This window comes from Penicillium argentinense (assembly GCF_028826775.1).
Source record: "Penicillium argentinense strain IBT 30761 chromosome Unknown utg000004l_segment0_segment0, whole genome shotgun sequence".
NCBI classification, from domain to species: domain Eukaryota; kingdom Fungi; phylum Ascomycota; class Eurotiomycetes; order Eurotiales; family Aspergillaceae; genus Penicillium; species Penicillium argentinense.
In genome coordinates this window covers 1,945,728-1,959,001 of record NW_026622663.1, presented here as the reverse complement: position 1 = coordinate 1,959,001, position 13,274 = coordinate 1,945,728, and the positions used below count along the sequence as shown (strand labels likewise).

Sequence of the window (13,274 nt, the reverse complement as noted above, 5' to 3'; positions counted from 1 at the left end):
GGATCAAAATTCAAGCTTTGCAGTGCGTCAAGACGACTGTAACCTCGTCTGCAGATCAAGCTATGAGATATTGTAATTAGTCTTATCACTGAGTGCCCGGGTTACGACCCTAAGACTGCACTAACACTGAAGTCTCTGGTAGATCGTCTTGGCGAGAAACGGCAGCGTGCGATGGCCGAGCCCCACGTCTGCCTGCTTATCCCACAGAATCGAGAGGACTGACAGGAGTACCTCATGCAGGTAGACTTGTGAGAAGAATAGTCGCGAAGCAGAAATGCCATTGCTATCCGTGGTTCCACGTGACATCGCGGGGCAGCGTTGCGGAGACGTCCGACTAGTTATCAAAGTCAGTATTATTCATGAGAGACGTTTTGATGATAAAAAGTGCCCACTTTCGGGCGATAAACATAGCCGCGGGTCCACTTCGGCCGTCACGGACGGGTTCGCGAGGAGTTTGCCGAAGACTGGGGCTCGGCGGAGTCGCCCAGCGAATATCGTCAGGTATTGTAGGGACTGAGTTTTTACAAGTGGAGAGGTTGAAGTGATCAAGTATTTGCTCATATTTGCTCATTTACATGTAGTAATAAATAAGACAGACAATCCTTTCAGTCGACGTCGAGAAAGAAATAGTGAAATCAAATGCAAACGCTTTTCGTTTCGGTCGTGAGTTCGTGATATTTTACATAGGTGCGAGCCACTGTGTTTTCAAAAGTGGTCGGGTGAGGAAGCTTCGTCCGCATGACTACCCGCTGCAGAGTGCACCTCATATCGAGGGCATGTGTGTGCGGCGGGAGATGGACGGAGCTTGCCGATCTGAAATTGCTGGCAGATCTGCAATCTGATAATCCGACCATCAAAGCAGGTTGAAGCATGTGATCGGCGGATTCTTCGAGACCATCAGGCTGACTGTGACCAGCGTATTGGTGTGGGAGACATTTTCAAATGTCTATGCTTTTTGACTTGAAGTATTTCAGGCACAATAGCCCAAATACTCTGTTAGGGCTGCTCATGCCACGGCAAATACCGCCGGCGACGGAGTCCACTTGGTCACGGAAGGCTGCACCTCCCGGATATCCTGACTGACAAGGATATTCCACTCATTGCGGGTGATGGGGGTAACATCGGACGCCGACAGAGGCGTCTTCGGCCCCCGCTTCGCCGGGATACCATGTCGCTTCGTGACAGTACGAGACGCCGACTTGGCCGGCGGCGGCTGGCGAGGCGCCCGCACGGGACGCGCCGGGGCTTTCCGCGAGTGCTCGGCCATGCGGGGCGGCAGGATAATGGCTTCTTCCTTGTGGGTATTTTTGTATGCCACGGCGACGGCCGTGAGAAGGTCGTCGCGCACATCAAGCTGCTCGTAGACGCGGTGGAAAAAAGCCTTGCTGAACGGGCGGCCTTGGTAATCGGCGACAAGCCGGCGGAGCAGGCGCACGCATGAAACCATGTACTGCTCGTCGGTGCGGGAGAAGGGTTTTTCGGACAGAATACAGAGGCGGCGCTTGAAGGTGTAGATGCGGTGCATGTTCAGCAGGGTCAGGCCTTCTTGGCTGAAGACGACTTCGTTTTGGAGGATGGATTGCTCGACCAGGTATTCGTTTGCCTGGCGCTCGTATTGGCTGCGGTTGAGTGCGTCGGTCCAGCTTTGGCCGAGGGAGAATTTCTTTGAGGCTTTTGCCAGAGCGCGTTCGAGGACGCGTCGGGAGGAGGTATCGAGGTGGGTGGTCGGGATGATCATCAGGTCGGAGGAATGGCCCGTTGGGAAGGGCTTGCCGCGGCCGACGAGCAGGGTGACGTGCATCATTTTTTGCTGCAGCTTGGTGGAGATGTACTCGAGGGCGGGCAGGATGGAGGGGACGAGGATCTCGGCGTCGAAGTTGAAGTCGGGGGAGAGTGGGGGAGAGATCATGTCGGTGGTGAGAGTGCGGGTGGGCGAGCCGGGGACATAGATGCCCGTGGGGCGAGGGAAGCGGATGACGCCCATATTGAATGTTGATACAAGATGAAGGATAGGGGAGGATCCCTCTTTGGTATATAGAATGGATTGTGGGAAACCCCTTGGATGGAGGAATGAAGACAAGGCGGAAAGAAGCAGGCTGATATACCTCCCCCCAGCACTTCCCCACGTCTTTACATAGAAATGGCGAATCCCCCCAATTCTTCCGTTTTTAGCGGCCGCCATGTTGCTAATCATAGCAAATCCATCACATCATCCCCCCAATCACATCCTCATCAGAGAGTGTGGATTCTCGCCTGACCAATCACGACCTGCAGTGATCGACACGATATAAATAAATTAGCCCTCATTTCGTTCAGTTCATTTAGGAAAGGAAGGACTGCTGTAACCGCCGAGGCGTTCTCCAACCAACCACTTCACGCCTTGCCAACATCTTCTGCATGCCGTCACACGCTAACACGCACCACGACCAGGGCGCTGGACCGCTGGAAGGGACGACTGTTGGCCCCTGCTCGAGCTGACGGGTTGAACCTCCACTTGCTCAGGGTCTTGGAGCCGCGAGCTCCAGTTGACTGGCTGTGAGCGTTTCTGAAGATGCAATCCCTGCATTCGAGCTCCGTGGCTTTCAAGTTCACCTGCTCAGGCTCATATCGCTGGCCAGTTGCGCGTGGTCCGGAGATTAAGGCGTGTAGAGTGGGATATCCACTGGTTCGTTTGGCATGCAATTTTTCAATAGTTCTTCTTGATCATGCTGGGACTTTTGTTCAGTGTTGTCCCTGATATGATATTGGTTCTGTGGCTTCAGCCCGGTCGTATGGATGACCGTGTCCTTTGCCCGGGTTCGTGGTTGAGCCTCATTGTGTTTGACTGATGCCATATTGTCTCTGTTGTTGATTTCGTCTGACATTTGAGGGAGTTGGGATGAATAGTGTCGTACTTTATTCTCGTAATGGTTTACTACCATGTTGCGATACTTTCTGTCTTCCAATGTGAGCTACCACAACTACAACATAGTCTGTAGCAGGGTAGATGACGAGACCACCCTCGTCGCTATCCCAGCCCCAAGATCAAATATGACTTCTCACCGACGCCGCATCATTGGGGGCCAATCGTTCAAGCATTGAAGCCCAATCCCACCGCTCTCACCTGGGCAGTCACCAGCGGCTTCAACACCACAGATCTAGTCGTGTCTACTATGGCCAATGCATGCCAGCTCGGAAAATTTCCCCTCTGGTCCGTCCTCCGACGCTGCAATGCAATCCGATTGGAGTCCGAACCCAACACAAAGCGCCGCGAGTCAGCATCGATGAATCGCGTCCTCCCAGGAGCCGCGCGTGGCTTTTGGCCCCATCCTCTCTGCAGAGGAAGAGTTGGTTGTGCGCTGTTTACATCGTCGGCTGGTCCAGTGAGATTGTTTGGTTGATGTTGGTGGCGCCTTAGGTGGGGTAAATGAGGCTAATTTTTCGCTTATCGAAGAGACCTTAATTATTGTGATTTTTTTTCTGTCTAGATCTAAGGTTAAAGATCTAAAGAAAGAGATAAAAGCCGGTCACATGATAATATTATACTGTGAGTGTCAGGGCTGGAGTTTCGGCCCGATCAGTATAGTTAGGACGACACAAATGAAATATCCGGCCACGCCTCAGAAGGACCTCTCAGTATTTCACCCAACTCCTCATTAACGAAATACCGCACCGCAGCAACGGTAAACTCAACAATAGCATCCCTCGCTCTCAGCGCTCCAATCGTCCCAATCCGCGCCTGAAAAGCCCGCCTCGCCGCATCAGCGATGTTAACCGCATCAAGAAGAATCGGATAATCAGAGAAGGTATAATGCTCCGACTGCGCGAGTTCCAGCTCAATTTTCCACCCCTTCAGTCTTGGCCACAATGCTTTCCAGCTAGGGTCGGTTGCTTGTGTTTTGTTGGTATGCCCAAATAACATGAATGGCTTATCGAGGCCTTTCTTCACGACGGACCCCCAGAGCGTGCCGTCTAGATTTATTGCGCCTGCGAACCGGTTGTCCAAGAGGAGTGTCTGGGCGGCTGTTGCGCCGCCCAAGGAGTGGCCCATTATCGTGACGTTGGTGAGGGAGAGGAGGTGTGGATTTTTGGATAGGGGGAATATTTGGTGTAGTGTTTTGTGAGTATGCAGTTGGTCGAGGAGGAAGGTCATATCTTCTACCCGGACGTTGAGTACGGGTTCGATTTCGTATTCTGTGCTGATGTTTGATAGCTTCCCGAGGACTGTGTGGCCGTCCGGGTATTCGATTATTTCGGCGTCATAGGGATGGTCGACTGACACGATGGCGAGGCCGTTGCTGGCGATTTCTCGGAGAAGGAGGGTGTACATGAGTCTGGATGTTGAGAGAGCGGGCGAGAAGAGGACGACTGGGTATGGGGTGTAGGTTGTTGCGGGTGATTTGTGTCGTGACTGGAGTTGGAATGAGGAGAATGTGCCGGGTGGTAGGCCGAAGGCTTTGAACTGCGCGTCTTCGTATGCGGCTGTTCCGTTTGGGAAGTAGGGGGTTGACTGTATGCTTCCGCAGTTGGTCGGTGTGAAGCTTGTTATCATCAAAGAGCGATTGCCTCCTTTAGGGTCGAATGGATCAATGCGGGATGAGTCGACTAGTTCGCTGGTGTGAAGGGTGACGTCGCATGCTCCCGTGGTTGAGGGGAGAGAGATTGATGCTTGGCTAAGGCCGAAGAGGCAGGTATAGAGGAGGAGGACTGGTGTCATTCTGTTCTGTTGATGTAGATGCAGAAGAAATTGGATTGGAATGGGATGAAAAGAAAATGAAATGAACCCGGGAGGTGATGGGTGTATTTATATTTATCCAATCCATGAGGAACCCCCGGAAGACCAGCCAAGTCGTTGTCTCCATTTCCATCCCCAAACAAAAAGTATCCTATCTAGGAAGATGGTCATCGAAAAGCACTCATGAAAATCATGATGCCTATTTAGATTCCCGATTTGGCATCTTCTGTATACGCCAACCAATGAAACCACGCCTCTCGCGAGATTGCTTCCTAAAGCGGTAATCTTACCGCATCAGGCCGATTGCGCGGCTGCCTGAGGATCCACAATGCCCTCCGACACATAAGAGCATCTGACACAGCTCAGCACTCTTTCTTCTGCAAGACAGCAACTCTCTAAGCATGTTCAAAGTCGACCGAAAAGCCAATTTCGGCCCCCTGGACCGCCGACTCCGTCGGACGCGGTGCGCGAATTGCTCCAGGCAGCATCTGAAGGTATCCACATGAACCCGTTTCTCATTATGAACTAGTAGTGTACTGACGATGGCAGTGCGAAGGGGGCGTCCCCTGCAAAAGATGCCAGAAAGACAACGAGGCGTGCTCTCTAGCTGAATTGGCCCCTGCCGGGCGTCGTGGGGTCTTTGTGAATCAATTTGTAATCAATGCCGTGGAAATGAGTTCAAGCTGCCAGCCGACCCTAACGCCACGGCCCAATCCGATATTTGCGTGTCCAGACAGGAAGACAGAGGTTATTCGAATGGTATTTGACTTTTTCAGATCGCATCAGTTCTCGCTTCATGGGGTGGTGTCGTATGGGAATCATCTGCTTGGGCTGATTCATTCTTCCGCGCCGCTATATTGGGCTTGCATCGCTTTGTGGGCGAGTATGAAGCAATGTCACGGTTTCCGGAGTGATCGGGATGAGTATTTTGCGAATTTTGGGCTTGCGGCCTATCTGAGGGCTATACGGTTGTTGTTGGAGAGGTTGAAGTGTAAGGATGTGCATGAACAAGAGGATTTGGTGTGGTCTAGTTTTGTGCTCAGCTTGGTTGAGGTTTGGTTCCTATTTTCCGGGTGAACAAGTATGGATTGGCTAAATTTGTGGTATAGATGAGATGCGACAACACCGCCTCTGACTGGACGCGACATCATACCTTTGGTACTTGCCGACTGCTAGCATCTTGGGATCGTGAGTCTCTGAGGAGCAACGAGAGACGTCAGTTCATCTTCCACAGTTCGAGGTTAATTGAGGCTTGTCGTGGGATTCTATATGATTGTCCTGCTTTTGGGACTGATGATCAATGGTTGAGGATAAGAGATGTCAGTTCGGCATACGGCTCTGAGTATGGGCATACTTTTGACGATGTGATCGAGTTCCTCGTTCGATGTTCTTATTTCGGTGGGAGGCAAGTGTTCTCCCGATATTCCTTGCATTCAGTATGGATTCTGACCTATACAGAATGCGCGACTATATCCAGCGGAAAGCCTCCACTGGGGCCACTTATATCGAACTTGAATCCTTGAGTCAAACAGGATGGGAGCTACAACAGGAAATACTAGCCTGGAAACTCTCAGCAAAAGACCCAAATTCATTCAACCAGGTCGCAATGCTGTACCAGCAAGGCATGCTCATCTACCTCTCCGGACAATACGACTACCGTCCGGAACTCGGGACCCTCCCGGCCAACGTCCCACGACGAACAGGAACCGAGATCCAAACACATGTGTTGCGCATTCTCGACTTGACACCACATCTCCTGAACAAGTCAAACTTCGCTGAAGTCATGTATCTATTCCCACTACGCGTAGCAGGAGCCCGTGCCGTCGATTTCGTGACGAGGTCCAAGGTCATCGGGCTGGCAAGGCGGATTGCCGAGCGAGGGTTCCGTGTCACGGAGCGAGTCTTGTCGGATCTGCAGCTGCTGTGGCGGTTTCGAGATTCAGGTCTTGCACCGCTCCCTATAACTGAGATTTAGAGGGGGTAGATCGTTTTCCCTTGACATATTTCATGCATATAAAGCTTGACCCATCCAGTATGGGCATGTACGGGCATACTTCACTCCCACGTGGAGAACCAGGCAATGTCCAACATTTCCTCTTCACTTGCAGTGCAAGCCTACCCCTCCCACCTCCTCGATCAGGCCAAGTCGACAGAGATAAGAGGAGTAAAGAAGGTCAGCAGGCAAAACAGACCCCTGTCTCCTCGTAATAAGGCTTGGCAAGCCCGTGATTGGCAGCGGGCAGTCTTGGCTGCCGCCCGGGCAGCGCAGCCTTTCCTTCTTTCCTTCTCTTTTTCACCGACTCGATTGATGGCTGGACAGGTCCAGTCACACAGCCTTGCGTGATACGCCTCGAGTGGACGATGGGATATCAAGCATTGCCCAGCTGCGCCTTTGGATTGACCTCTCCCAGGTGAAGATCGATATCCACTGGCCGAACAACACAACGATGGGAATCACACCTGACAGTCGACTCGCGTCTTGGCGGCTGGGCACAGCTGTTTGTGCTGTTAGCGCTGTTAGTGTCTTGGAAAATGGAGCCCTCCCCACGCTCTTATCGCAAGGAAGCTTCGACGAACAATTGGACGCATCGTGTCCGTATACAGTAGTAGTCAGCTGTCCCCCGACCATTGCTTCTGCGTGCAACAAAAGGGGACTTCCACAATGCAGCCGATCGGGCTGATGCAGGCACAGCCCCGTTATGTCTTCGATCTTCAATGCTTTCAATAGGAGTAACGGCGCCCGCTCGCGTGTTGAACCTTGTCCGAGGAAGAGCCTCCGGTCGAGGCACGGCTGGCGTCTGCACTGACAGGCTACCTGGAAGTGATTCTCCGCCACAACCGCACGGTTCTGGCAAGTGTGCTCGTGGATTGTCTTGGGTCGTACTCAACTTAAAGCCTTGGCCTGCCCAGAGGTCAGCGTATCGCAGGGCTTTAAATCGCTCTACCCCTCGCCAGACTTGTCGGTGATTGTGCCCCTCTTTGTTGCTTGCGAAACGGAGTGCTGTAGAGCCCCAGGTACGTCCAGGCGAGAGTGAGAGTCCGGCCGACTTGGAAATCATCCCCTGTCCTTCCTGCTGTGCCTCGAACTGGACTTTTGCTCATCGAGTTCCCCTCGTTTTTCGAAACCGCCTCCGTTGAAATCCGGCAATTCTCTGCTTCTGACTCTCCGACTTCCATTACACGACTCCACGCCTTATCACATCCATGGTGATGGACGAAAAGAGCGAGGGCATCTCCTCTGAGATGCCTATGCAGCACGAGGTCAGCCACGACAAGTTAGGAACGGCCGAGGAGGGTGGCCTGTCTGACCCCAACCATGTCGAGCTTCATCGTGCGCTTAAGGCGCGACACATTACCATGATTGGTATGGTTTTTCGAATCTCACAAATAGCGAAACTGCGACTGAGCTCACGGTGACAACAGCTATCGGTGGTGCGATCGGCACGGGCTTGATTATTGGAACGGGCGAAGCGCTTGCAAAGTGAGTAGACCACACTCTTCATATTGCGCATGTTACTGACCTCTTGATCCTGCTAGGGCTGGAGTATGTCCCCTCAAATCCCCGGTAAACACATATAATAACTTGAACAGCCCGGCGCAATCCTCATCGCATACGCATGGGTCGGATTCATTGTTTACCTGGTAATGTGCGCCCTCGGCGAAATGGCAGCATGGCTTCCTCTCCCCTCTGGATTCACCGGTTACGCGGTCCGATTCTGTGATCCAGCGCTCGGCTTTACACTTGGATGGACGTTCGTTTTCCCTCGCTCTGATGTTCTGCTACAACTTATCTAACGTTAATCCAGGTACTGGTTCAAATACATCATTCTCTCGCCAAATCAACTGACAGCCGGCGCCTTGGTCATATCATACTGGATCCCCACAGAAAAAGTCAACGCCGGCGTCTGGATCACCGTCTTCCTGATCCTAATTGTCAGCATCAACTACTTCGGCGTGAAATTCTTCGGCGAATTCGAATTTTGGCTCTCCTCCTTCAAGGTCATCGTCATCCTCGGCATCATTCTCCTCTCCTTCATCCTAATGCTGGGTGGCGGTCCCGACCACGACCGCAAGGGATTCCGATACTGGAGAGACCCCGGCGCATTCAACACCTACATCAAAGAAGGTGACGCCGGCCGCTTCCTCGCATTCTGGTCCACCATGGTCTCCGCCACCTTCGCCTACCTCGGAACCGAGCTGGTCGGAGTTACAGTCGGCGAAGCGCAGAATCCCCGCAAGACCATCCCCCGCGCAATCAAACTGACCTTCTATCGTATCTTGGTCTTCTACGTCCTGTCGGTCTTGCTAGTCGGCACCCTTGTCAAATTCAACGACAAGAAACTCGCCTTCGCCATCGGCGCCACCAGCTCAGCCGCCGCATCCCCATTTGTCGTCGCTATCGAAAACTCCGGTATTCCCGTCCTCTCACACATCCTCAACGCATGCATTCTACTGTTCGTCTTCTCAGCCGCCAACTCGGATCTCTACATCGCAACCCGCACCCTCTACGGCCTCGCCCGCGAAGATAAAGCACCAAAGATCTTCGCCCGAACAGACAGCCGCGGCGTCCCCGTCTACTCACTGGCCATCTGCTCCGTCATCGCGCTACTGGCCTACATGAACGTCAGCAACGACTCGCGGACCGTCTTCAAGTATTTCGTTAACCTGGTTACCATCTTCGGCCTGCTTACCTGGATCTCGATTCTGGTCACGCACATTTACTTCATTCGTGCGCGGAAAGCGCAGAACGTACCCGATTCGGACCTGGCGTACGTCGCGCCTTTTGGGGCCGTGGGCTCTTACGGCGCGCTTGCTTTCTGCATTCTTATCGCATTCACCAAGAACTATGATGTCTTCACGCATAATCCGAAGTGGGGCAATTTCGACTATAAGAATTTCATTACGGCGTATCTTGGCATTCCCCTCTATTTGATTCTGATTACGGGGTACAAGCTTGTGACGAAGTGCAAGGGTGTTAAGCCGGAGGAGGCGGATCTTTGGTCTGGGAAGGATGAGATTGATCGTGAGGAGGCGGCTTATCTTGCGCGAAAGAGCGCCGAGGCTGAGAAGCATGCGCAGGCGGGCTGGTTCTATCGGAATTTTGTATCGTGGCTTTTCTGAGAAAGCCTGCATTGTGTCTTACTGGTTGTTCCGTGGAATTTGGAGGATTGGGTTCACGAGATCATGGATGGTATTTCTACTTTGGGGGATTTTTGATAAAGTCCTTAGCATGCAATTTCTATCAAATTAGGTCTACCTGATTACAGTAATCAGACCCATCCCTGTCATTCCAGCTTCCTATATCCTCTATATCTCTAAGGGCGCCAGTGGCCAAGTGCTCATTCTATTGCACAAAAGCGGACTAGCGCCCCTGAATTGCGGGGAAGCCGTTGATAGGCGGACTCGCTACAGATCTGTTGCGGTTTCCCTAAGCCTCCTTCTTCATCTTCAGTTGACAAGGTAGATCTCGACATGATCTCCGTCTATGTAAAAACTTCATAGTCTCTCAGGCTCCCTGATCTGATTTCTCTGTTTCACATATCACACGTTGGTCGCAAGCATCGATGGCCAGCGAAGCGCCGAAGAAAAAGCCAAGGCGAGTGAAAGGTACCATACCCTTGCTGTTCTAAAATACCGTTGACTCTGATATCTCTAGGGTGCTACAATTTTTCCAGCGTCGAATAAACTGTGACCGCGGGACACCGTGCAATAAATGCGTAAAGAAGGGGCTAGAATGTTTCGGTCTCAGGGTGCGGTATAGGTTTAACAATGGGGTTGCGTCGAGGGGTAAATTGGCTGGGCGGCCGAGCCCTGTTCCTGATTCTGAGTATGTTATCCATGTTTCATTGAGAGAGAGAGCCTGTTGCTGACAATGCGTTTGGTGAATCGCCAGTCCCGTCTCCTGTGAAGAGCGACCAGAGTTATGAGCTGCGGCGAATGAATACTTACAACGCGACGTTTAATGACCTTCTCGGCGATATTCTCTTATCCGAACCTCCTGCTGATGAAAGCTTGGATCTTGCACTGCACACTGACGGTCCTCTAATTTCCCGAAATTATCTCCCCCGCGAACTAGACGCTCTCGATGGGCAGTCTAGATCCCTACTGTTGTACTGTGTGTTAGGACAATCAATCTTCAAAAAGATATACTAACACGCAAAGTCTCCGACAACATTGCCCCGGCCATGGCAGCAATTAACAACGTTCTCAACGGATACCGCGACATGATCCTACCCATATCTGAAGGCGATCCCACCGTCAGAAATGCAATACTCGCCGCCTCAGCCTCACACCTCACTGAAACATCCGGCGTGGAAGGAAATCTCCACGAATTATCACATGGCCGCCATCCACGGACTGAATCGTCAAACAAAAGACAGCGCGGATAAAGATAATTTTGAAAAATTCAATCTGTTGCACGATGGTGCTGCTGTTAATCGAGGAGATGATCACGGTCGGGACGGACTTTCATATTCTCTTGCGGATGATTAATAGCTTCGTTCGATCGCCTGGTGGTTCGAGATCGGTCGAGAAAGAGCCACTGGGTAGATTCTTATGCAGCAGATTCGCAAGTATGTTCTTGTCCTCCGCCTATGTCGATATTCTCTTTGCGATACGAATGTCATTCTATGCAGCACCTCTCGACACGGGGTACAGCGCCACAAAAATTCTCCAGAATGTCATCCCTGAACACCTCGACTTTCTCTACAGCTACCTTGCCCCATATCCCGAATACACGGAGATAATCTACATGCTCGCCGACCTGATCCAAAAAGCCGCGCAGATATACCAGGCGCACGCGGCAAATATGCCGGACGCCATGATCGGAAAGCTCGTTCAGTCGTTCTTGAAGGAAACATCAACCTTCAACACAGGTTCGCCGGGCGGCCACATCCTTATCTGGCCATTCTTTATTGTTTGAGCGGAGTGTTCAGGCGACAATGGTAGGATATTTGTGGAGCCGCAGCTGAAAATGCTGTGGGGATACACCGGGTTCGGCAACATGCTTTATGCGATCGAGGTACTGAAAAGAATTTGGGGGCAGGGTATCGGTGCGAAATGGACGGTTGGGTTGGCGAGTCAGGTTGAGGGGTTTATCATGTAAATACTCGCCTCTCCACTCTAGGGAGTTGAGGGGTTATACAGGGTGACATCCTCTAGGTACTGTTGTACCATGTTATCTGACACCCACGTTTCGACCGACATGCACCTATTCTGCCAGCAAATCCAACCGACTGACGATCGAAATTTCCAGTCAGGATCATGGACAGCTCATTAGCTGCTGTGTCACTTGCCCTACAGTAGTCTGCATTGTGGATGGCGATCGGGAGGATATGCGCCACACAGCTGCGCAGCGCGATCCACTACTCAGACCTTGCATGAGAATGGCCGGGAAAGCGCCAATGACGAATCTGTGACCAGATCGAATGGGGTGGAGAAGATAATGCACACAACATGATTCAGGTCCGGCGAGGGACTGTGAATTCCTGATTTCTTCAGTAGATCGATCGTTGGCACCTCTCTTCTCGCATATCCTGCAGAATCATCAAACCCAGAACCAGAATCAATATGGTACAGGTCGCTCTCATTGTTGGCGGCAGTAAGAATCCCCAAGCAACCACCAGATTCAAGTCAATAATTTACTAAAATTGAGCCAGCCAGCGGGATCGGCTTCTCCGTCGCCGAAGCCATCGCCCAACGGGGCTGGCAAATAAACATCGTTGGTATGCGCGAAGAAAAAGGGCAAAAAGCAGCCTCCGCCCTTGCCAACGCGAAATTTCACAAAGCCAACGTGAGCGACTACGACGAGCTAGCGAGGGTCTTCCACGCTGTCTTCAACAGCTTTAAACGCCTCGACTTTGTCTTTGCGAATGCCGGTATTCCGGAATTCGTGGATCTTTTCGCGCCGCGCAATGATGATGAGATTCCGCCCAAGCCCGGGTTGGATTTACTCGATATAAATTTGAATGGCGCGCTCTATACGAGTTACCTTGCTGTGCATTATTTCCGCCGGTCGCCTGAGCACACGAGGGGAAATCGGAATTTGATTATTACTTCTAGTATTGGTGGTCTATATCCTTGTATGCTTTCACCTGTTTATTCTGGGTCAAAACGTGAGTTATTCACACTCCGTGTGCGTGTTTCTGTGCTAATACTTGATAGATGCCCTGATCGGATTCGTCCGCTCTATCGGAGACCGTCTTTTCAAAGAGGGTATCCGGGTAACCACAATTTGCCCCGGGGTTGTCAAGACTCCTCTTCTGAATGAAGAGCTTTTGTCATACTTCCCTGAAGACGTCCTTATTCCCATTGAAGCTGTTACGGATGTCACGATGAAAACTCTTGCTGGTGGAGACTTGATCGATAGCAAGGGGAACCAAGTGCCGGCGGACAAATTCCATTCGCAGGTTTTGCATATTACTGGGCAGGGCTTCTATTTTATTGATCAGCCGCCTATTCATGATCAGGAGGCGAGGTCTACATGGAATGCTATGATGGGGTGGCGTTGATTGAGTACTGTGATTGATTGAGATGCTAGATGTGCGTTGTCTTAACTCTG

The 13,274-nt window shown here is 51.7% G+C and overlaps 7 protein-coding genes across 7 annotated transcripts; 5 read left to right on the top strand and 2 right to left on the bottom strand.

Moving 5' to 3' along the window:
• Window positions 1-1,006: 1,006 nt before the first annotated feature.
• On the bottom strand, window positions 1,007-1,984 carry N7532_003641 (uncharacterized protein; the record flags this gene model as incomplete). Its single annotated transcript, XM_056616135.1, has 1 exon — window positions 1,007-1,984. The coding sequence occupies one exon, from the start codon at window positions 1,982-1,984 to the stop codon at window positions 1,007-1,009; it is 978 nt and encodes a 325-aa protein (XP_056476492.1).
• Window positions 1,985-3,565: 1,581 nt separating this feature from the next.
• On the bottom strand, window positions 3,566-4,696 carry N7532_003640 (PAF acetylhydrolase family protein; the record flags this gene model as incomplete). The annotated part of the gene is made up of 1 exon (XM_056616134.1): window positions 3,566-4,696. One exon carries the CDS (start codon window positions 4,694-4,696, stop codon window positions 3,566-3,568), a length of 1,131 nt encoding a protein of 376 aa, XP_056476491.1.
• Window positions 4,697-6,173: 1,477 nt separating this feature from the next.
• On the top strand, window positions 6,174-6,689 carry N7532_003639 (uncharacterized protein; the record flags this gene model as incomplete). Its single annotated transcript, XM_056616133.1, has 1 exon — window positions 6,174-6,689. One exon carries the CDS (start codon window positions 6,174-6,176, stop codon window positions 6,687-6,689), a length of 516 nt encoding a protein of 171 aa, XP_056476490.1.
• A 1,229-nt stretch (window positions 6,690-7,918) lies between these two features.
• N7532_003638 (dicarboxylic amino acid permease agtA) lies at window positions 7,919-9,835 on the top strand (the record flags this gene model as incomplete). The annotated part of the gene is made up of 5 exons (XM_056616132.1): window positions 7,919-8,078; window positions 8,138-8,195; window positions 8,252-8,258; window positions 8,306-8,466; window positions 8,521-9,835. The coding sequence occupies 5 exons, from the start codon at window positions 7,919-7,921 to the stop codon at window positions 9,833-9,835; spliced, it is 1,701 nt and encodes a 566-aa protein (XP_056476489.1).
• Window positions 9,836-10,483: 648 nt separating this feature from the next.
• Window positions 10,484-11,103, top strand: N7532_003637 (transcription factor domain-containing protein; the record flags this gene model as incomplete). The annotated part of the gene is made up of 3 exons (XM_056616131.1): window positions 10,484-10,541; window positions 10,608-10,829; window positions 10,877-11,103. 3 exons carry the CDS (start codon window positions 10,484-10,486, stop codon window positions 11,101-11,103), a joined length of 507 nt encoding a protein of 168 aa, XP_056476488.1.
• Window positions 11,104-11,135: 32 nt separating this feature from the next.
• Window positions 11,136-11,636, top strand: N7532_003636 (uncharacterized protein; the record flags this gene model as incomplete). The annotated part of the gene is made up of 1 exon (XM_056616130.1): window positions 11,136-11,636. The coding sequence occupies one exon, from the start codon at window positions 11,136-11,138 to the stop codon at window positions 11,634-11,636; it is 501 nt and encodes a 166-aa protein (XP_056476487.1).
• A 647-nt stretch (window positions 11,637-12,283) lies between these two features.
• Window positions 12,284-13,224, top strand: N7532_003635 (uncharacterized protein; the record flags this gene model as incomplete). The annotated part of the gene is made up of 3 exons (XM_056616129.1): window positions 12,284-12,314; window positions 12,373-12,828; window positions 12,878-13,224. The coding sequence occupies 3 exons, from the start codon at window positions 12,284-12,286 to the stop codon at window positions 13,222-13,224; spliced, it is 834 nt and encodes a 277-aa protein (XP_056476486.1).
• Between the last annotated feature and the right edge of the window lie 50 nt (window positions 13,225-13,274).